The sequence below is a fragment of the Podarcis erhardii genome (assembly GCF_964252035.2).
Source record: "Podarcis erhardii genome assembly, chromosome: 4".
NCBI classification, from domain to species: domain Eukaryota; kingdom Metazoa; phylum Chordata; class Lepidosauria; order Squamata; family Lacertidae; genus Podarcis; species Podarcis erhardii.
Genome location: NC_138508.1, coordinates 51,796,475 through 51,819,993, shown reverse-complemented (window position 1 = coordinate 51,819,993; position 23,519 = coordinate 51,796,475). Strand labels below are relative to the sequence as shown.

Here is a 23,519-nt window from a genome sequence, read left to right as displayed (position 1 = left end):
ACTTTCACGCTAAATATAGTTCCTCCACATCTCCTATAATTAGAGGTGTGCTCTGAACAAGCTGAGACTGGTCCTTGCCGCTCAATGATCTCCCGCTGGTACTTTGATGTGACTGAAGGAAAATGTGCACCATTCTTTTACGGCGGATGCGGTGGAAACCGAAACAACTTTGACACTGAGGAATACTGCATGGCAGTCTGTGGCAGCGTCAGTAAGTGGACCTCTCCAGCCTGTGGCAGTCTCTCTCTCTCTTTTCTATCTTGTGCCACTTTGGCTCTGCTGCTTAATTCCCCTGGGAGTGGGACTTTACCACCACTAACCGTACATCCCTCTGTCAGCTTCTCTTAATTGCTCACATCTTGTAGAGTGTGTTTGGCCATTAGTACATGTGTCTCTTTCTTTCTATTCAAGCTTGACAATTGGCGACTTTTGTTTTCCCATCTGTGACTTGTTATAGGCACAAGGTAATGGAAGCAGGGAGATGAGGCACTTGGAGTGAGAGTCTCTGTTGTAGGACTTGCTTTAGAAATGCATTTGCTCGTGTGTGTCTGTGCCTTTGTTCTCATGCACGTACAATGCATGATTAAAACAGAAACAGCCCACAAGCCTGTAAAGCTGCCTTTGGTTGTTTTATAATTGTTTGCTGTCCTCTTTTGGGAAAACACTAGACATGCATCAAAATGCCAGGATGCATATATTCACATTATAAACAACAACAACAAAATGGTTCCAGTGGAAAAAGTTACTCAGTTTGCTTATATATTTCCTTTTCCTTTTATAAAACAGATCTCTCCCCCCCCCCTTGGTGGTGATAAGGAAAGTGTCTGTTTCACACATGTGTGCACATTGTTTTTGTTATTTTGTACATTGGGTAGCTAGCAAACAATTGAACGTTTGTGTTTGGACGTCACAATAAACACTGGGAACAGGCCTCTGGTTCATGGAATTCTCCCTCGCCTCTCTTTCAATACAGTCACAAGGAAGAGATTGGAAACTTCCACTACTTCTTTTGATTACCCATAGTTTAGTATGTTGCCCAAACCCTAAACTGTGGTAAGTCTTTGGTTTGCAGAAACATTTGGTTTGCAGAAACATCAACATCATTAGCTATAGTGTGCTTTGTTGGACTATTGGACTAACTTTTCAGATCATCTGGACTGCTTTATTCTTTGGAAAGTTGTATGTCCCATTTTTCAACACAGTCTTCTATTGACACCATCCTTACCCCACCCCAATTTCTAGCAGAGGTCTCAAATTGTTAAAATATTGACCGTTAGGGTGGCCCTGGCAAAGATCTGTCCAAAGGTCTGTAAACCAAAGGTTCTAGGATATATTTTAAAAAATATTTGTATGAGACAAAAGCAAAAAACCCAACAGCAGATTTGTACAAGATTAAAACAAACAAAAATGTACATTTGAGAAATATATTTAAGGTAGCTACACAGCAGACGTCATATAGTATTGTGGGGAGATTGATTAAAATTGATAGTTTTTATAGTTTTAAAAGCTGAAAAACTGAACTGTGGTCTGAACCAAATAAGGCATATAATAGCTTTGATGTAACTGTCCTGTTGTCTCAGCTCTGCCTCATAGAATTCCCATGGGCGGGGGGACCTGAAGAGAGAGAGCAAATCGAATTCCATAAACACAATTCCAGCCTTTTCTTCTCAGCATGAAATATAGGCTGCTTCTCTTTCTCTCTTGTCTTCTATCTAGCAAGGGATATTTCACCTCATTTTCATCTGAGATAACTTTAAAGGTTAAGGCTTCTCACTTTTATACTGAAACATGTCACACTACTTCATGCCTTCTGTGACAAAGGAAAGCCTGATAAGTTGCCCCCTCAGGTAGACTCTCTGAAGAGACTCCAAATCTTGAAGCACATCAAATTAAATTCAACCAAACCAGTTTTCATTAGGAAAATGAGTTATAGTTGCACTATTGGGTCAAATCTGAGTAGAAACTAGAGAGATAATTCAAACATGCATCAGTCATCCAATCTATAGTATGAATTAGTAACATTCAAGACCGGCTGCACCAATTAATATTTTTGCAAATGTGAATTTGCCCTGAATCTCAAAGGTCCATTTACTAGAGCCGATGTATGACAGACTGAATTCTTGGTTTCCAAGACACTGGATTAACGATAGAACCCTCAGTTGCTTCCTTGTCAGCTCAATGTACTTCCTTCTCCTTTGGGAGGAAGAAGGCCTAGAAACCAATACAGTTTCAGACAGTTTCTCACCTCAGATGCTTATTCAGCATAGTGTTCCTGAGTGAGATAGTAACCATTTAATCAAGAGCACACCATCATACATCATAAACTTTATATCAGAGTAAAATGCTGTTTGAAGGAAAACCACCCCTCATGCAATCTTGACATACTGTGCTCAACACTAGAGACCCCACAGTGCATCTCACCACTTTCAGAAGCATAATTAGTTGGGGTGTAAGACAGCGCCTTTTCTAATGTGGCACCCATGTTGTAGAACTTCCTTGAAATTTTTGATTGACAACCTGTCTTTTAAGCATCTGGTGAGTGGCTAGGACCTTTTTATTTTGCTGATCTTTTAATGTGGATAAAAGTTTGTATCCCAATTTTCATGAGGAATATCTCTCCCCTCACCCTTTGATTTTATTGTTTGAAATTTGTTCTAGTCATTTTAATAGTATTTACTATGCAGTATTTATTTTATTACCTTTTTGCATTTAGTTTATATAAAGAAACACAAGATATACACAAACAGTATAACTTTTTCATAATTTTTATTTTATTTCTCTAGTCTTATTGAAATTAGCTAGCCATCAGGCATTAGAAATGCTAAGCAACATTTATTTTAGCAAACAAATGAGATAATGTCAGACCTGGGTGGATAACAGTGAACTTACTTTAAATATTACCTTGCATGCATGCATAGAATCCACTTAACCTTTAGTTTCTCCCCCACCCCCCTCCAGTAGAATTTAGAGTTGAGGAAATCTCAATACTATATTTCAGGGTGGATTTCCCCCCCACAACTGTTAAAGCACAGCATAATTTAAGATAACTTAAAAAGAAATGCATGCTGTGCACCTTAAGTGTGATTAATTGTATGGGTAATACATTGTTGTTTTTTGTGTGTGTTAATAACGTTGCAATTATGAAAGGGGTTGGGTTAACCTAGAACATGGCTGGATGCCAATAATGGGGCTTACACACACTCAAATATTTGCCTTTAAAACCTGTAATCCCAATGTTTATGAATTGCCTGGATTGCTGTGTGGTCTGGAGTAGCTGCTGTTTATAAAAAGTAAATCTATACACACACCCTTTAATATCACAGGACTTACTCTGTTGGATCCTAGCCCATATATTTGTATTGTGGAAAAATGATTTATGGCACAGCTGCTATTTTTAATTGTTGAATTTCATTTCACTCTCAAATTGGCAGAATATATCAGATTAGGGCAGGCTTCCTCAACCTCAGCCCTCCAGATGTTTTTGGCCTACAACTCCCATGATCCCTAGCTAGCAGGACCAGTAGTGAGGGATGATGGGAATTGTAGTCACAAAACATTTGGAGGGCCAAGGTTGAGGAAGCCTGGATTAGGGGCTCTCTACTGGAGGTGGGTCCATCAGGGTGAATGGGGCACTACCCCACCAACTTCAGCCAGCCCCCCCTCCCCGTCTTTCTGCTTTCTCTCTTGGCCTTGCTTGCCAGCTTCCTTCTCTTCCATCTCAGTGCTGCCCTTGTAGAATTGCATTTGCACATTACAGTAAACCATTGTTTATTGTGAAGGAAACAAGTCACAGTAAGACTCAGGCCCTCTCCTCCAGCATGTCCACAAGCAGGAGTTCGGAAGCCTTCACTTCTATTTTTGATGAACTATAGTCAATTTTGTCCAAACTCAACAAACCCTAGTTCTTCTTGACTTTGTTTAAAACAAGACAACTTTAAACAATTGTTATGAAGATGGCTTGCTTCAAGAAACCATAGTTAAGTTAAACCACTGTTTATAGGTTTTGGACCTTATGCTAAATGTTGGTTAATCAAAAACTGAATTAAAAGCTTTTGAAGGAGGCAGAGAGCAGCCTGGAACTGCAGCTTATTCCCTTCATTCTAACAGTGTCCCAAATGCATCTGCTGTCTGTAAGAACTGGCAATCAACGTAAGAGCATTGAACACATCACCTCTTGTGTACTGATGGAGTGAGGAACTGGCACTGCTTCTTGGCCAAATCAAGGTGCATCCTGTCTAGTGATTTCACAGACATCTTCCTGATTCTCTCTTTGCAGTTAATTTTCAGCAAAACCAGGTTTGCATTCTGCTTTAGTTTTGTTCCTCAGAGAATCCAACCAAGCCAGTTTTTGTTGCTTTATTGGCACCATCCAGTTCCAGAGAAATCAAGAAACTATTTAAAAGAAAATGTTCCTTATCTCTAGTTCTCGGATGTTTTCCTCAAGCTGCCAGAAAATGAAACACAATTTTTTGGGGATTTTGCCAGTCTCATTAGTGAGTTGAGTGATTTAGCAATATCTTAAAATTTGTTGGCTTCAACCATTTTATAGCTGATAGTGGAATAATCTAGACAGTATTATTGCTTGGAAATATTAGGTTTGCATAACAGTTTCTTTTGAAATTGCAGGTGCATTGTTTTAAAGAGTAATTACCCTCTCCAACAGTGTGCTTATGAGTGTGTTCTCCTTACCCAGAAGTGCTACAGACGCTAAAAGCTTTAAACATTTTATTCTATGAAGTTTCAGCAGTAATAATAATAATAATAATAATAAGTAACTGTTTTGATTCATACACGTAGTTTTAAGAGAGCAGGGAAGAAAAGAGTAAGAGACTTGAATTTTGAAAACCTAGGTTCAGAGTTCAAGATCACAGGATTGTCTTTGAAATATACCGTCCCTACTTTTGTTTCCCAGGAAAAGATTGTAACAAGCAAACAGTAATGATTATATATCAGTGTTATTTTGACAAATACGATCATAAAGCACTTTGAGTATTGTTGAAAATGGACTCTTCAACTGTAGTAGTTAAACTAGCATTTAGTTGTGCTAAAATATCTTTCATTGAGAGGCTTGAAGGTTAAGCCTCATACTACAGCATTTAATTCTAGTCTGCACATTTCTGCAGTGGACTAGTGCCATGGTAGTGGCAGAACGAGGAGCTGTAATTAACCCACACAGTAGTAAATCCTTTTGCTGCAATGATTCAAGTGCATGTCAGTTTGAAATTGCCCCATGGTGTGTGAGTTGATATTGATCCCTGGATGCAGGTGACAAAAAGTACTCAGTCAAGCCAATTTACAACTAGCTAGGTGCCGTGGAGTGGCTGAGAATAAAAATCACGCTGGACTTATCTGCATTAAAATACTGTTCCATCACCCTTAAAATGGAAAGCGTGGTAAAGTCAAAAAGCGAGACAGACATATAAGCTAGTCTGAGGTTAAACTAGCAATTTAATCCAGTTTTTTAAAAGGAGGTGCACAGAAGTAACATACATTTGTTTGTTTGGCTTCTTTTGGCTTTTACATAGGGCATAAACGTGCTCATTTTTACAGCAAGAATGTATTATGTTGTGTTTGGAATGTATTCACAGAATTGATGTTGAAGCAACCTCTTAAGATTTACATAACGTAACTCTCCCCCCCCCCCCAGCTACAATCAATGTCATGTAATAAAAAGACATTATGTATTTAACGTGCACTATCTGTATTAAAAACCCAGCACGTGTCCCAAATTAGAGCTTTCTTAGCATCTTGGTGCTAAGTAGGATGCAGAATTAATGCTAGCATGTAAGCTAAGAAAACAGACAGGGAAAGAAAGCTTTGAAAGAAATGCTATTGTGTGAGGCTGCTGAATTTCAGGGCTTCCCTGTTCTTGCAGTTCAACTGCTCTGTTGGTTTGACTCCAGGTGAGCTTGTTCATCTAGCCCTACTTCTGAAGGGCATAATGCAGATGTGCACATCTTGTGCTCTGTGAATAGTTGGGGGTGTGGGTTGTGCATGCCTCAGGACACACATTGTCCAATTCAGTTTTCAGTTTGCCTTTAGCTGATAATTTTAGGGATGCTAAATTGCGAGTGGAGAACCAATGGACTTCCATTTGCTTTGTAATCCCATCAACCTCAGTCAGCAGTCAGGGGAGATGAAAGTTGTAATCCATCGACATCTAGAGGGCCACAGGTTCCTAATCCCTAATCTGAATGACAGAATAAATTTATTGGGTATCAAACCAGATTCACCTTGTAAAGGACAACTATGCGAACCAGTTCTTGGTGATGTGAAATATATGTTTATTCTGAGACAGTAGTGTAGGGTGGTGTTGGTGCTCCAACTGGTATTAGCCGCACCTGTCAGTCAGGGATGATGGGAGTTGTAGTCAAATAACATATGGAGGGTCACCTGCTTCCCATCCCTGTGCTAAACTATCTTCCATCCAGCCAACCCTCTAGCCCCACATCCCACACATAGTCACTGGAACATTTCACTTCAGACAGTCTTTGGTGCTGGAAGCGAGCTCGTACGAAGAATGACATTTGTGGGAGTAGAAGAGCAGGCCACTTGGAAGCAAGCCTGCCTCCTTCTCCTTCTTCTCCTTCTCCTTCTTCTTCTTCTTCTTCTTCTTCTTCTTCTTCTGACTCTCCTCCTTAAATGTGAAAGGGGAAGCACAAAAGTTAAGCAATCTGATCTGCTGCTGACACATCTCGTTTGCCTCTTATTCTTTCCTTGTAGGGCTACATTGCTCTCTGGCACAACTATGCAATATGTTGCCTAAAGTGAACAGCAGTTGCCCCAGGCAGCAGTCAAGTATTGAACTGCACCAGTCCTTCCATCTTGCTACCATACAGTAGTGTCGTGGGGTCAACTGCCTCTACCTCCCCACCACCACCACCACATCCTGGTGCAGCTGTACTTGCTGTGTGCTCTATTTTCAGGGATGATAGTGGAGCAGCCAGCTTATATTAATTAAAAAAAGTTTAAAATTTAAAAGTCAGAAAATGACATGACCGCCAAATGGAAGGCATTGCATCATGAGTTTTGCAAGCACTAACTGCTGAGTGCCTAAGATTGCTGTGCAAACACTTCTCATTGCAACTTCCTTTTTTTCCTTCTTCCTTTTTTTTTTTTTTTTTGTCAAGGGGACTTCATATTTTTCCGGGTGCAAAGTACTGTAGTCTGGATGTCAGCAAAATGTGATAGCTTTGCCTCAGATGTGCTTTCTTTTGGAGAAGCCATCTGCATTCCCCAGTGGGGTGAGCCAGGGCTATGCATTTATCTCTCAGAAATCAGTTTGGAAACAGGTTCTTTTGCCTTGTGGGAAAATATTAGCAGTACAAATTGGACATGCCTCAAATCGATGTGGTTTGCTTTGTGCAACATACAGAAATTTGCCATTGCTGGACACGGCTACAGCTTGTGCAGTCCCACTTGTTCAATTAGTATTGGTACCATTCCTAACATAGACTCTATGCTGAAACTAGCTGTTTGTCTAACAGGGAACTGATAACCTTTCTGTCAACAGTTGCAGGATACAACACCTGCGTCGTCATCCTACCTATAATAGTGACAGTAGAGAGATGTTTCTGTGAACTTTTCTATTGTTGATAGGTAATTTGGGTGGCACTTTCTGCAGATAATTTTGAGTCTTTCTAAAGAAAGAGCCATCGCACAAGTAGTTGTACCTTAAATCTTTGGTACTGATTGTCTTCGAAACTAAAACTGTGAAGTTGTACTCACATATGCATGCTCATAAGAATGTACATTTTTCTAACTTGTGTATGTCCTATGCCTTCAGAGGTTCTCAAAAATGGTCATATATGGGTTGTGCCACATACAACTATATAACAGCTTCTGCGGAAACACTGAAATGTGAAATATTTAGCATCTTTCAGTTTGGAAATGCATTTTTTAAATTGATTGTCAAATGCATTTCATGTTCATTTCTTCTATTTGGAAAGTTTACTCCTCCATCAGTTCTTGAAAATTCAGAATGCTGCAAAAGGGCTTAAAATACATTTTGAGTTTTGGATAAACAATAATATAGGGAAATAAAATCCCAGGGAAGATACTTTGAGTGCTTATCTGCATGTGTACAGATTACAATTTCATGTTTAAATAAGCTTTTGATTTTTTTATCTGTATTTTGGGAAATTATTGTAGTGTAGTGGTAGTCAGAAACATATTTTTCCCTGCAGAAACTCTCAGGTTTAGTACTCCACTTGAAAGGGTTAGGTAGCAGGGGAATTTAAAGACCTTTCCTGGGAGCATAGTTAGCCTATAAGGCAGCTTTGGCTGTTCCTAATTCCACTTAAAGGTAAAAGAAAGTTTGGTCAAACCCCAAATTATTAGCAGTGAAATTTGGCATTTGACCATTAGGAATTGTTAATGTCAGTCATATAATGAGAAACAGAAGTGTGTGGCCTTTTTCTGGAAGTTAGAAATTTGTGGAGCTGCATACAGTATATCAAATCTTTGTTAGTACACTATTTCCGTCTCCCAGTAAAATAGAAAACATAGAACCAAAGTATATCTCAGCAATTCTAACATGATGATAAAAATGGTTAGGTGTATAGAACAGTCAGAAAATGCAAATATGTTGTTGGAAGTTATGTATAAGAAAAGGGTTTTGTAGAACAGAGTGGTAATATGCTCCCTCTGGACCTCAGGCAGTATGGCTCGGGAGTTAAATTGCCTCTGGAGATGTTTTTGAAATATGTGCATGTGTGTTGGGGCACATGTTTGTTTTCAAAACACAGTATTGTACTTAGTTTTAAAATCCTTGCCTCTTCTGATTGTTTATATATTTTACGTGAACTGGAATAACTTGAATTTTTGCATGCTTTCTTAATTCCTAATGTGGGCAAAATCTTTTATCTGTGTGGGGTCCCCCCCTCCCACTGCCATGAATCAAAATCTTCTCTTTATGAACCATCCTCTTTTTATATTTCTCCAGTAGCTAGTTGCTTTAAATAGCTGCCGTGTATTGGAAGTGTACAGATGCTTCTATATTTCACTTTTAAAGTGAACCTTTTGCCTCTTTATTCCTTTTGTAAATCCCCCTCCATAGTTCCCACCACAGCTGCCAGCACTCCTGATGCTGTTGACAAGTACTTGGAGACACCTGGTGATGAGAATGAGCATTCCCATTTCCAAAAAGCAAAAGAGAGGCTTGAAGCCAAGCACCGTGAAAGAATGTCTCAGGTGAGCTGCAAGTTGGTGTTATAAACTGATCTTCCTATTGGAGCTTGATATCCTTTCTCCTCCCTAAAATGGGCCAGAAGACCTCTCCTTGCATAATTTACTGCACAAGTTTTTGTTGTTGTTGACAGTCAGTCTACTGACATGCAGTGAAAGAAAAGTGGTACATATTAGACTTGCATTTTTCATAGAACCAATTTGGGTGGGTGGGCAGGAATTACCAGATTTTTCACTCTATAAGACGCACCAGACCACAAGATGCACCTAGTTTTTGGAGGAGGAAAACAAGAAAAAAAATATTCTGAATCTCAGAAGCCAGAACAGCAAGAGGGATCGCTGCGCAGCGAAAGCAGCAATCCCTCTTGCTGTTCTGGCTTCTGGGATAGCTGCGCATTCACTCCATAAGAAGCACACACATTTCCCCTTACTTTTTAGGAGGGAAAAAGTGAGTCTTATAGAGCAAAAAATACGGTATATTATGGTTCTGTGCAAAGTGCAGTGAGACATTTGGAGCTGAAAGGATGTTTGGGTGGGTGGGGGGAAACATGCAACAATGCCCTCTAATATTTGTGCTACTGTATTTCATTGCCTGTTTACTTTCTCCACACATTGCATAATTGTATTCACCTGTTTCCACTCACCTTTTCTCTCAACTGAAAAGCCCCATTTTAGCCTTTCCTCAAAGGGGAATTGGTTTGTCCCATTGACCATCTTGGTTGTTCTCTTCTGAAACATTTACAGCTCTAATGTTATGTGTGCACTGCCACTCTAGGAAATGGGTGAGGAGAGCCTGATTGTTATGGCTTTGTGGTGGTGGGTTTTCAAATCTTCATATAGAGTTTTGTTTTTGTTTTTAATCTTCATTGAAAGCGTCAGGAAAACTCTGTCATGCACACTGATTTCACCTTATCAAGTTTCTTAAGGTTTTTATTCCTAGGACATATAAGCTTGCCTGCTTTGTAGCTTCTTTTAACATGTCCTCATACAAATTCATTCCGGACAGCTGTCTCTGTGGTCTGAAGCAAATAGCTCTCTTCTTCTCAGGACTGACCATGTAGCAACTGTCCAGGCGCAGGCAGAACTGCCCAGTCTCTTGGCAGTCATGCCATAACACCTGCTTAGGTTTTACAGTGTTCTTCATATAACTAGTAGAGACATTTGGGGTTTTTGTTTTGCTTTTTTGAGAATTACCTCATGGTTGGCAGGTGTTTTCCATATGCCCTTTCCCTCAGACATATCAGAACTGCTGATAATCGTAAAACTTGCTGTGTAGAACACCTAACTCAGGATAAAATCTAAAATCTCCTTTTTGAAGTACAATGGGGTTGGTGTGATTAGAATATGCCTTGATAATAATGGATGGCATATGTTGTCTCTTCTCTCCATCCATTTCCCTGCATTATATCATGCTGTGTGTCCTGAATTCTGAGAACAGTTTGACTTTGAAATGGCTGCCTTCTTTAAATCTCAGCCCAGAAGTTGTCATTTTCTCGGCATGAAACAGCCAAGTCTTTGAAGTATCATAAATCTGTATGGCTGCGATAGCTTTGTATTTTCAATGAAGGAGAATAGCTTTATAAGCACTTATAGGACAACTTCATGGTTCTTGAGGAGCCCTTCTTCAATGACTGCATGTTAATCTAGTGATTTTTATTCTTGTTTCCATCACTTGGGTCTGTCCATCCCCCACAGATGATTTTTTGAAAAAATAGATTATTTCTAAATCCGTGACCTTCAAAAAACGAAAACCCAAAATGTTTTTATTTTTCCTTTTCTTGCAACACTTATGTATGTGGATGGTGTCTGGCAGAAGCTGATGAATTTTTCTGACCAGCTAGAGTAAATAGACCATTCAGATCTAACTGATGACAAAAACATAGCCTGCTAAAATAACAGCTTGGGCCAGTGTCTTATTTTTTAAAAGATAATCAGGCTCTTCAAGTTCTGCAAGGTATTTATCATCCCTGCACCAGACTGAACTCTGGGCCTCCCAATTTGCATCTCTTCAGACCAGCCTCATGACCTGCCATTTTATAATCTCACCTTCCTCATACTTAAAATGTTTGAGGAGCAGATGAGAGATGTTGAAAAATTGCTCAAGCCGAATACTGTCTTATCACATTGGCAATACAGTGGTACCTCAGGTAAAGTACTTAATTCGTTCCGGAGGTCCGTTCTTAACCTGAAACTGTTCTTAACCTGAAGCACCACTTTAGCTAATGGGGCCTCCCGCTGCTGCCGCACCGCCACCACACAATTTCTGTTCACATCCTGAAGCAAAGTTCTTAACCCGAGGTACTATTTCTGGATTAGCGGAGTCTGTAACCTGATGCGTATGTAACCTGAAGCGTATGTAACCCGAGGTACTACTGTAATGCTAATTTCCACAGAGTGTGTTAGCCATGTGCACTTTAGATTTGAAGGTTGGTTAAAAAGACAAAAGGAAAAACTTATTGTGTGAAGAATTGTACTTAAAGCAACAGTACATAAACCATTTGCAAGCAAGACTGGGGGGTATGAATGCAAATATCATAATTCATGGTAAAGGAAAAGATTAAGGTTGAACTATATGTTAAGCTTAATTTCATAGCATTCAGCTCATCTTTTGTTTTTGTTTTTTAAAAATTATAGCCGCAAGGGAATGATTCTTATTAGATTCACAGCAAGGAAGGGAAGGGAGATTTGTCCCTTCCTTGCCCAGACACACACCACAAAAATTGGGGGTGGGGGGGACGGGGACACAGCTATGAGGCTTAGTTTTAAAAGTACCCATTGGCACCAGTGACATTTAGCTGTGTGTGCTGTGCCTGGGCTGGTTGTGGCAAACACCACACACTGCGAGCCCAGTTATCCACCCCCACCCGCAGTGTCTGTAATTAATATAACAAAAACAAAAGATGTAGCTGCATGGATTCTTAGTTCAGGACTCCCCCATTTTGGAGGCACAGCTAATAAACTAACAAAGCTACTGCAAAATAGCAGGTTCACTGAAGAAAAAAAATTCCAGCACTTACAGCCTCCGTTCCAGAAGAACAGGCAAAATATTTGTGCCCCTTTTAAAAAAAAATCCTTGCAAAAAAAGCACACAACCTCCCCATTCCCCTCCAAAACTACACACACACACACACACACACACACACTATCATCTATCTATATCTATCATCTATTGTCTATCTATCATCTATCTATCTATATCATCTATGTACTTATCTACACACACACACACACACACACACACACACATACATACACAAAAAATAAAGCTACAGCAGACCCACAGTCTCAGTCTTCTTTCCTCTATGCCTTGGCTGCTTTTAAGCTTTCTTTTTTATATTTAAAAAGTGTGTCAGATGAAATCACAGATCACACCGATATTTAAATTAATGCTATAGATTCAATAATGTTCAAGGTACCGTACTTTGGTCTTTAAGCGGGGGGGAGGGGTACATACTTAGGGAATGAAGAACCTGATCTCTTAATATATGGTTTCACAAATCATCTGCCTTCTGTGTTTCATAATCCCTGAGCATAATATGTAATAGAATCTGCTCACTAATTCATATAACTGTTCAGTTTCTGCCCCCTCAAAAAAAAGAAAAGGCCTGTTGTGAAAATTCAAAGCGCTAATTGTGGGAAAGAGTTTCAGAAGTGTGTTATTTTGCTTGTCAGTTTGATCTTAGCCGTATGTCATTGTTGCAGAAAAACTAAAACACTTCACAGTAAGTGGTATATTGAAGGGAAACTCAATTTTTGCCCATTTGTTTTCCAGCTTTCCATTTAAAACCTGACTTATTTTCATATTGGTCATAGTTAGCTTGGTGGGGTGGACAGAGTAGCAGGGTTGAAACCTGTCCTTGAGAGGCAGTGTATACATTACATTTAGTTTTGTTGCTCTGTGCTCATTATTGGGAGGATACATGAGCTAATAATTAAAAATTTATACCCTAAAACAATGCTGCTTTTTTTGTAAAAATAAAAATCAGGTGCCTGTAATCATAAATTGATAAAAGTGTTGCGGGTGCCAGCACGAAATAGCTTTGTTGGATTAATTTTATTTTTTCTACCATCCAAGTATCTCAAATCACCTTCTGAGTATGAACCTAATACAGTTTGCTCGTTTTGTATTTTATGTCTGGGCAGGTCATGAGGGAATGGGAGGAGGCAGAACACCAAGCAAAGAATTTGCCAAAGGCTGATAAAAAGGCAGTCATCCAGGTAAGGAGAAAAAGGAATGTTCCATACCAATTAGGATTGCAAAATAAAAATAAATGTGTAGCCAAACTGAATTCCAGTGTGTACCTTGAGGTTTGAAAATGTAGGGTTACTTGTTCTGTCCTGTGAATTTGGAGATCACTCCCTCAACACAATGTGGAATCTGCCTTCACAAGTCTAGGTGGCTTAAATCCTGGTCATACGATACCAATACAGCTGATAGTCCTTTTGAGAAAAAGAGATGGATACTGCTACATCTTCTCCATGTAATTTGAAAAACGTGTGAGTCAGGACTTCCATGTTCAGTCATGCTGCAACCCTGTCAGTGCAATTTGCCACATCTTTATGGTTTGAAGGAAGCATGGGTGGAGGCTCCTTGTGATCTTAACATGGATGCGTTACATATTCTTTGAATTCTGTGATGAAGATGATATGGTACCCATCACCTGTGAGGTGTAGCTGTGAAGAAGTCTGAGCTTAACCACTGTGCATACAAAACTCTGTGTGCCTGTTGGGTATTTGGGTTCCAAACTTAATATCAGGGCGAACATCTGTACAGTGACACCGATGGGGCCTTAACACTGAACTAACTCACATTCTCTCTCTCTCTCTCTCTCTCTCTCTCTCACACACACACACACACACACACACAGCTGCATGGTTTTATTTTTATATATTGCTGCCACAACACAGCAACACACCTCAGTTCCCATCCAGAAGGAGTACCATCACTCATCCACTGCTAAAACAGCTGCCCAGTGGGGTGGCAGTGAGTGGCAACACAGGCAGGTCAGGCCTGTGAGGGGTTGAGCTGTGAACCCCTGGGGCCCTTGTCAGTGCCTGACATGTCCAGCTACTGGTGCCAAGCATGCTTAAGACGTAACTGAGTGTTCATTGGGACCTCTTCGTTTTTTGCTTCCTCCCTTGCTTTAAAAACCCTTCAGTTTAGAATTACTGGCTTTTTTTTGAAAGGAAAGGAAAAAAGAGATCTGTGCTTTTTGATCATTAGCTTGGTGAAGAATGGATTTTCTTTCCTTGATTATGCACACTCAAGCAATTTTTATGTTGTTGGCTCTCCAAGTGGAAACTAAGCCACATCACTGGATCATACGGAAATGTCATTTCCATGATTTTTAGAGAGTGGGAAAGATTGGCAGCACCTGATAATAAGAAATGCAGGAAACGCTAAATGCCAGAAGCTCCCAGTTTATTCAGTGCAATTCCGAGTCAGTTTAAAAATGGGATGTTTTAGAATCAGTTGGGTGGCATCTGCTGGTTTCAAGTTTCCTGTTGCTGTCTTGTGACAACTTGTGTTTCTTCTACAACAGCACTTCCAAGAGAAGGTGGAATCGTTGGAACAAGAAGCTGCAAATGAGAGACAGCAGCTAGTGGAGACTCACATGGCACGAGTTGAAGCCATGCTCAATGACCGTCGCCGTGTTGCTCTGGAGAACTACATCACCGCTCTGCAGGCTGTCCCTCCCAAAGTAAGCAAAATAAGGATTGGCATAAACATAGGTCAGCAGCCCAGTCCTATGCATGTTTCTTTGGAAGTAAGTTCCACTGAGTCCAAGTGGGGCTTAGTCTCCACCTAAGCGAATCCATGCACACTTGTGTGAGAAAAGCCCCATTGAACCCACTGAGACTTACGTTTGAGTAAACATGCTTGGGATTATAAGTACATCTGATACTTTTGTGTGGAGTTGAGAGCCTTCTCTTAAGTTCTCTTAAAGATCTCTTAAAAGTCACCAGAGATCACATAATGGTACCATTCCTTTAAACATACGGCATGGATTTAAAAGTTCATGCTGTTGCTGTTGGGAAATCACTAGAATATATTGTCCAAGATACAATATGTGCTACAAATCAACCTTGTTTTCTTTTCCCTCATATGACATGGTATGAATGTGACTGCAATCATTTCCTGTGCCAGCTCACTACTTGTTTCACACAGTTTTGTAAAAGTGTTACGGGGGTTGAACCTGAGGGTTAAATCAATCTTAAGCAGTGTTTGTGACAAGTGGCGCAACTTTTGACTATTCTGCCAGTGTGTGCTCTCGTCATACCTGTGAGGACAATCTTGATATCAACTGAGCTTTCTTATTTGGTTTGAAAGTTTTGTTAATAGTCCACTGATACCCCCAGGATTTTTCAAGTGGTTTGCAAATGAAAAATTCTGAGAAAAGCTGATCTTACCCAGCGACTTGATGAACCAGTATAGAACTGTTTTAGGATGGAGCATACCAACTGCTGTACCCAAACTACATGTGACTTGATGTTGCATTCTTATGCTCCATTCCTCCCGTCCGTAGTGCTGATGGAATCACCTTCCAAAGATACTGTTACACCTGGAAATTTGCACCCTTTGGTGTTAATTGGGAGGGCTGCCCTCAGGACCATGGTGAGATAAGTAAAAGGTCATGACTGGTCACCACCACCCCCAAGTTGCTATTTCCAGATTAAAATAATAATGCAACAACCTGGCGTTGTACATTTAGCACCCATGGTGTTACAAAGCTGGACATGCTAGTTTTGTGGGTACATAGCACAAGCACAGATATTTAGGATAGAAATAAAAGAGTTGCAGAGTGGAATACTTGTGCACTGTCAGAACCAAACAGTTTAATGTAGAGAGGCAAGAACTTAAATATATTTTCAAAATTATTCTGCATTTTCTGAAGATACATTAGGCTATAGAAGGAGAGGAAGAAATACGTAGGTAGAAGTTATAGGCCCACAAAGATGTGGGGTTTTTTGGGGGGGGGTATTATTGCTATTTATAGTGTATTTAGGTGAGAATTACAATTCTGTCTGATGTGAGACTGGCAATAAATTTGTCAGTCTCGGTAATCAATAATTTAGGATACCCATCACAATTGATGAGCATACTGTATAATGTGTGTAAACAAGGAAAATCAGAATTGTAAAAATGAATATGTCTTCTGACAAAGATTAATAAGATGAGTGAAAATAATTTCTGTATAGATGGGAAGTTATTTTATAGAGCTCAGACAGCCCCTGCTGGTTTCTATGAGTAATGTTTTCCCCCAGTTGTTTAGTTCACACAGACACACAACACACAGGAGGTATAGCGACAAACCATATCTGGAATATGGATTTTTGCATGAGCTTATAAATATTTAAAACACAATATTGATCCAATAATTATAGTTGTTGCATACTTAATCTTCGATAGAGGCTGATGCAGTTATCCATTTTGGAGAATAAGAGATCCAAAATAGCTTAGTATATTTAAAATACTTCTCTTTCAGCAGTCGTGGTCTCCCAGGTGGTTGCATCCTACCTGCCTTCCATCATTGGACCCAAGGTGGGATAAATAGGGTTCCCAACCAGTTTCATAGAATTGTAGAATTGGAAATGACCACAAGGGTCATCTATTCCAACCCCCTGCAATGCATCCATGGCAGGCAGCCATCCAACCTTCTTTCCCATCCCAGCTCTGAATAGATCAAGACTTGCTTATTTTCAGCAAGGTTGTTGCACTATGCACTTTCAGCTACATTGTGGAGAGCTGGATCCTGCTATTAGTGTGTTCTTTCCAGCCTTTAAAAATTAACACAGAACTCTTCTGCAGCCAAATGGAAAGGCAGCTGGTGGGGTTGCTATTAAATGCATTTTATTTCACCAGGCAGCAAAGACTGTTAACCACAAAGGTCAATGACTCGAACAAAGGTATTGGTGTTGTGTAATTCTTGCAATGAGTACAAGTGCTAGCATCAGTAGTTAACCTTATCAGTAGTTAACCTTATCTTTGTACTTGAGAAACTGTACTCTAATTCAGTTTTCTCAAGTCTAGTGCCTTCCAGGAATGTTGAACTACAGTTCCCATTATCCATGGCCATTGGACAGGTGGGCTGTGGTTGATAGCAGTGGGAGTCCAAAACATTTGGAGGGTAGCAGGTTGGGAAAAGAACATAATGAGTTTACAGTGGTACCTCGTTTTAAGAACAGTCCTGTTTACGAACGATTTGGTTTATGAACTCTGCAAAACTGGTCCCGGTTTGCAAACTTTACCTCAGTCCAGGAACGGAATCCGATCAGTGGAAGGGCACTGGCGGTGGGAGGCCCCACTAGGGAAAGTGCACCTCGGTTTAAGAACGGTTTCGGTTTAAGAACGGACTTCCGGAACAGATTAAGTTCGTAAACTGAGGTACCACTATACAGTGGTACCTCGGGTTACATACACTTCAGGTTACATACGCTTCAGGTTACACACTCCGCTAAGCCTGAAATAGTTCTTCAGGTTTAAGAACGGACTTCCGGAACAGATTAAGTTCGTAAACTGAGGTACCACTATACAGTGGTACCTCGGGTTACTTACACTTCAGGTTACATACGCTTCAGGTTACACACTCCGCTAAGCCTGAAATAGTTCTTCAGGTTAAGAACTTTGCTTCAGGATAAGAACAGAAATTTGGCTCTGGCGGAGCAGCAGCAGCAGGAGGCCCCATTAGCTAAAGTGGTGCTTCAGGTTAAGAACAGTTTCAGGTTAAGAACGGACTCCGGAACGAATTAAGTACTTGACCCGAGGTACCACTGTACAGAAAATATATTACAGTGGAACCTCGGTTGTTGAATATAATCCGTTCTGGAAGACCGTTCGACAACCGAGGTGCAATGGGCGGTCGGCAGTTTCACTGGAGCAAATGGAGAAACACGCCTCGGAAGCCATTTGACTTCTGAAGTGCATTCAAAAACAGAAGCATTTACTTCCGGGTTTTTGGCGTTCGGGTTCTGAATCATTCGGCTTCCAAGAAAAACCAAGCTTCCATTGTATCCACAAGTTATCCTGAGAAAAGAACCAACTTAATCTTCTATACTACAAATGGATATCAGGTTTTGGAGAGGTTGCCGTCTTATCTTCCGAATCCTTACTTTAACCTTAATACCACCAATGCAATTTGCAAAGATCAAAGAGGACTAAGCATTTGTTACTTTGCAAGGTAAATCTCAAAATTTATAAAGTGATCCTAGAACCGTGATTTTAGATTATAGGTGCAGCTCTGTATGAATCCAAAACATCTCTATACATATTCCTGTATGATGTGAGCTTCCTCCTTGGCATCCTAAATTCCATAGCTGCAAGTTAAAATCAAATGTTTACATTGCACACAATCCAAATCCTAGTATTCACTGAGAATAACTAGGAAAACTGACAATTAATTACCTATCTTGTAATTTACAGATTTGTTTAGATTAGTATTATTTCCTCTTTGTGGGAAGTAATATTCTGTAGAACTAGAAACGTACGTGAAATACGTTCCTTAGTAATGAAAGCGGCAGAAGATGACTCTTGAAAAATGTTGAATTTGAGTGATCTCATTCATAAATAAACCTTGAGAAACTGAATTCGGGTTGCTTTTACACACAGAAGTTCCTCTGCTTTCTTGGAACTTTGAATTGCTAATTGCCCACCCAGTCTGGTTATATGTAAGCGCAGTCAGTTCTGTTTTCAAGAATCTTATCTGCCCATGAGAGACATCAGTACAGCTTAAAATTCCATGCTATTGCCCAAATTAAACTTCTTTTAAAAATGTACTGAACAGTTTTTGTTTTGACAAAACTACAGTTGTTGTCCTTCATTCCAAGGAAAATGCATGGTATTGCAGCTTGTGGCATTGTGCTGCTGCTGTGAACTAACCTAGAAAATCAACCTGGATGGTGTGAGTTATTTGCTGTGCCCAAAGCAATGACTTTTACCGTGTAATTCTGTCTATTAAATGCCTTTATTTGTCTGTAACAAAGCTCTCAGAGCTGTTTAGAGCAAAGCATTGTAGATCAAACAGTAGCACATCTAACATTGCACATGTAAATGACTGGTGCTTATTCAAAAAAAGGAGTAATTGTATTACTTAATGCAGTTATGCAGCACAGAAAGCAGTGGAAACTGAATGTGCTGGAGGATATGACAGGACAGAGCTGAGAATACTTGACTAGATGCTATCCTAAAGGCTTTTTAGATATCAACATGGAACAGACATTTTATTTTAATTTACAAAATAATTCTGTCAAATACATTCCAGCTGTTGTATCTAGCTGCAAGATTTGGATTATTAATATTGTATATGTATTGGGTGGAATTCAGCACTACTCAAATAACTCAAATGTGAAATTGCTTATTTTCTAACTGAAATATGCAACTTGTCGCTAAGATCAACTTCCATACCTGAAGACTGGAAAGTGGACAATGTAAAACCAGTTTTTTTAAAAAAAGAATTTATAAATTGTTCAGGATCATTAAAACAAAAAGAGATTATGAAGAGCTCCCAAAGGACCTCGCTCAACTGAATGAATGGGCAGTAAAATGGCAAATGCAATTCAGTGTAAACAAGTATAAAGTGATGCATGTTGCGGCGAGTGGGGATCTTAATTTTAAACATATACATTCATGGAGTCTGCATTGGTGGTCAGTGACCAGGAGTGAGACATTTGGGTCAAAATAGAAAGCTCAGTGAAGATGTCAACCCAGTATGGGGCAGCTGTGAAAAAGTCAAAGGAACTGAAAATAAACTGCTGATATCATAATCCTGTTTAACAAATCAGTGGTGTGACTTTTGGGGACTTTTTTATTTTAGAGAAAAGGCAAGTAAGAGGTGGCATGATAAAGGCTTATAAAATTATGCATGGCATAGAGCAAGTGAGAGAGAAAAGTTTTTCTCCCTGTCTCATAAGACTAGAGCTCTTGGTCATCCTGTGAAGCTGAAATATGTTAGAAGATTCAGGAAATTACTGCTGCACGCAGTGTATAGTTAAGCTATCGAACTCACTTACATAGGAGGCCACGAAGGCCACAAACCTAGATGGCTTTAAAAGAGGATTGGACTAATTCATGGAGGATAAAGGCTATCAGTGGCTACTAGCTATTATGGCTGTGCTCTGCTTCCACTCTTCAGAGGTAGTATGCCTCTGAATGACAGTTGCTGGGAATTATTATTATTATTATTATTATTATTATTATTATTATTATTATTATTTCTATACCACTTTATATTTTAAAGAACAAATCTCAAAGCAGTTTACAACATATTAAAACATCAGATGAAACAACCCAGAATACAACAAATTCAAGCTCCAAGGAAAATATTTCAGATCCCTTCTCTTGACATTTTGCAAGTGGACCCACGCCAGTTGCAAAACGCGCCTGGCGCCTAGCTAATTTCTAACACTGCAGATGACCTAAATATATATATATTTCCCAGTTCACAAAAGCTTCCCTACTTGGTCACCTCAATTACAACTATTCCGGTAAATAATTTTTGCCCTCTCTAAGCAGTATACAAAAAAGAAGCAACAAAGACAGCTTAAACAAAACATTATAAAAATACCGTTACATATAAAAATGTTACATTAATGCAAAGTTACCAATATATATATATAAATACGTGAGAAGAGTGCTGTTGTGCTCAAGTCCTGCTTGCCTGTTTCCCACAGGGATCTGTTTGGCCACTGCGAGAAGACAGTGCAGGACTAGGTGGACCATTGGTCTAATTCAGCAGGCTGAGTGTCCTTAGCGCTTAGAATTTAGGCTTTACATGTTCCTTAGAGATGACTTTGAATCACACTCTGCTCTGAGGTCTGTGAATTATGTATGTGGGTTTGTTTGATTTTTGTTTCCGCAGCCTCGACACGTGTTTAACATGCTGAAGAAGTACGTGCGTGCTGAGCAGAAAGATAGGCAGCACACCCTCAAGCACTTTGAGCACGTCCGTATGGTGGATCCCAAAAAAGCCGCCCAGATCAGATCTCAGGTAACATGTACATCAGAGACCCCCAACTTTTGTTAGTTGCTCATGCTGCTTTCTTCAGACTGATAAATTAAAAAGCAGGGCATTAAAAAAAAATGTTTGCAAAGCTTGCAGTCGATTATTGTCAACTAGTAACCCTCTTTGCATGATGATACCTGCCAAATCTTTGATACTCTCTGTCTGGTAGTAGGATCATGGGGTTTTTATAACAATTTTTAAGAGGTCAAGCTTTGTACATAGATTTTGTAGTACAGGTAACTCGCAACTTACACGGGAGTGACCTTCCTGGCCATTGTGTGTGTAAGCAAAATTGTGTAAAGCCAGGAACCAGGTCCTCAAGATGGAGGGCTGGTTACCCAGCTTTGCGAAGGAGGTACGAGGGCTCTGGCAGGATCTTAAGAGTCCCTGCCTCCTTCCCAAAAGCCTGGCACCTCCTTACTAGGCACCACCTTCTCAAAGCAAGGTATGCCCACAGCCACAGCTTTGCACTGGTGTTGGTGGTGGTGGGATAAATAAATGGAGAGTGGGTTTGCTTGTTTCCACTCATGCATAGCTGCTATTGCATAGGTAAAATAAGTGTAAGTTGCGAGTTACCTGCACGCTGCTCTGCATTCAATTTCTCTGACTATATATATATTTGTATATGTCCCTATATTGTGCAACAGTTTTCCTTGATTCATTATTGTGACCTCTCGGCACCGCTTATGAATATATGTGGCCCATCCCAGTAATTATTGCATTGTAATGGTATTCTCATGAGGCATCCCATTTTACAGGACACGCCATTTTAGAGGCATTTCCATGGGGAAAACTAGGAGCAGTTCAGCATTCTGATCCCCTCTGGGTCGATTTAGACATTTCTGGCAGGCTGCCAAAAATCCCAGGCTATGCATATTAAAGCAATAATCGTTTGATGCATGTTGCCCCATCGGTGAACTGGTCGGATGCAAAAGTGTGTTGGCACTAGCCTATCTGTTTCACATGCAATTGAGCAACTTGTGCAGTAGGGACTATTTAAATATTCCCATCTCTGAGAGTATGTGGTAGTGCTGTGAATAAGGGCTTTCTGATGGCCTGGTGGCATACTGTGTAGAACAATGAGGCTTACCATTCAGTTATCTCTGCAGCCAAGGACACCTCTATACTGCTGAGAAAATTCTTTTCTTTCCATTTGTAATTTCTTATTAGATGCTTCCTAACAGGGAGTTTTCTAGACTGTGTGCCAAAGATTTAATAATACCCTCACACATTTATGCAGGAGTAAAAACTGGCAAAGGAAATATAGAAGAATTAAAATAGCAGACAGCGTCTGAAAATTCTTAAGAACTTCTGCTTCAATCCCTAGAATCCGTGAAACTGAAAAACATTTTAAAGTTTAAGAAAAATAACCATGGGAGCATAGGATTCTGCTGACCTGGAATCACCTGAAGTTTCAGTCTCGGCAAACGTGTCAGTCACTGGTAGGGAAGATAAAACTCTGGGTTGGATCCAGTAATGTGTGAGTTGACTTCCACTAGTGCAGTGGGACTTTACATCCCTCTTTGCACCCACTGCAGCCACCCCCCCCCCAAAAAAAATCTGCTCTGGAAGCTCTCCTAATCCTCTGGAGCAGATTTTGATGGTGTGTGGGGAGGAGGAGAGGGATAAAGTCCCGCCGTACAAGCAGAAGTTCATTCTGCTCTTGCAAGGAAAGCACTGGTGGTGACTGTCTTTTCTTGGTTAAAATTGTCTTGCTGCTTCTTGTTTATCTGGGAACATTCCCTTTATCCTTTTCACCTTCCCTTCAGTCCCCAGAGCAAGGCAGGCAGATCCAGCCCATGCAAGTGATTGTTCCTTTTGAACATGGATTAGGAATTCCTTCACCTGCCTGTTCCCAACCTTGTGCGCCATGCTGATGTTGGTTTTTGTAGGCAATTTTAATGAGAGTTAATCCTCATTGACATGGGTGGGAACAGCTACAAAGCATACCACTGAAGACATCTGCCTCAGAACCGTACCTCTTTATGACATGGATGACAGGAGTGAATTACTTAGTGACTTCCTAATGGATTTTCAACTACAAAATCAATAAGGTTGACAGGACCACAAATTGTCTTGTTCTCTGAAAATATAGAGTTGCAGTGGTGATGCCTGCATTTTGATGGAGTTTTTATATGTGTTGTGGGTTCTCGGGTCTGGGAAGTGAGGAGACAACCTGTTCTGGATGATGTGGCACTGCCAATGAGAGACTGGGTTAGTAGTTTGCAGGTGCTCTTTGGCCTGCTATTGACCCTTGAGATCCAGGTGGTTCCGCTGGCTTATTTCCAGCTCAGGCTGGTTCATCAACGATGGCCCTTCCTGGATAGAGAGTGC

General features: G+C 40.2%; 1 protein-coding gene across 4 annotated transcripts in view; it reads left to right on the top strand.

Moving 5' to 3' along the window:
- Window positions 1-23,519, top strand: part of APP (amyloid beta precursor protein) — a 148,546-nt gene that overhangs the window by 97,646 nt on the left and 27,381 nt on the right. For 2 of the 4 annotated variants that reach the window (XM_081859420.1, XM_081859419.1), the window contains exons 7-11: window positions 44-211; window positions 9,059-9,192; window positions 13,330-13,404; window positions 14,730-14,888; window positions 21,042-21,170. In XM_081859420.1, coding sequence (XP_081715546.1) covers window positions 44-211; window positions 9,059-9,192; window positions 13,330-13,404; window positions 14,730-14,888; window positions 21,042-21,170 — 665 coding nt within the window. The remainder of the gene's footprint in view (window positions 1-43; window positions 212-9,058; window positions 9,193-13,329; window positions 13,405-14,729; window positions 14,889-21,041; window positions 21,171-23,519) is intronic. The other 2 variants (XM_081859422.1, XM_081859421.1) reach the window with 1 other exon arrangement.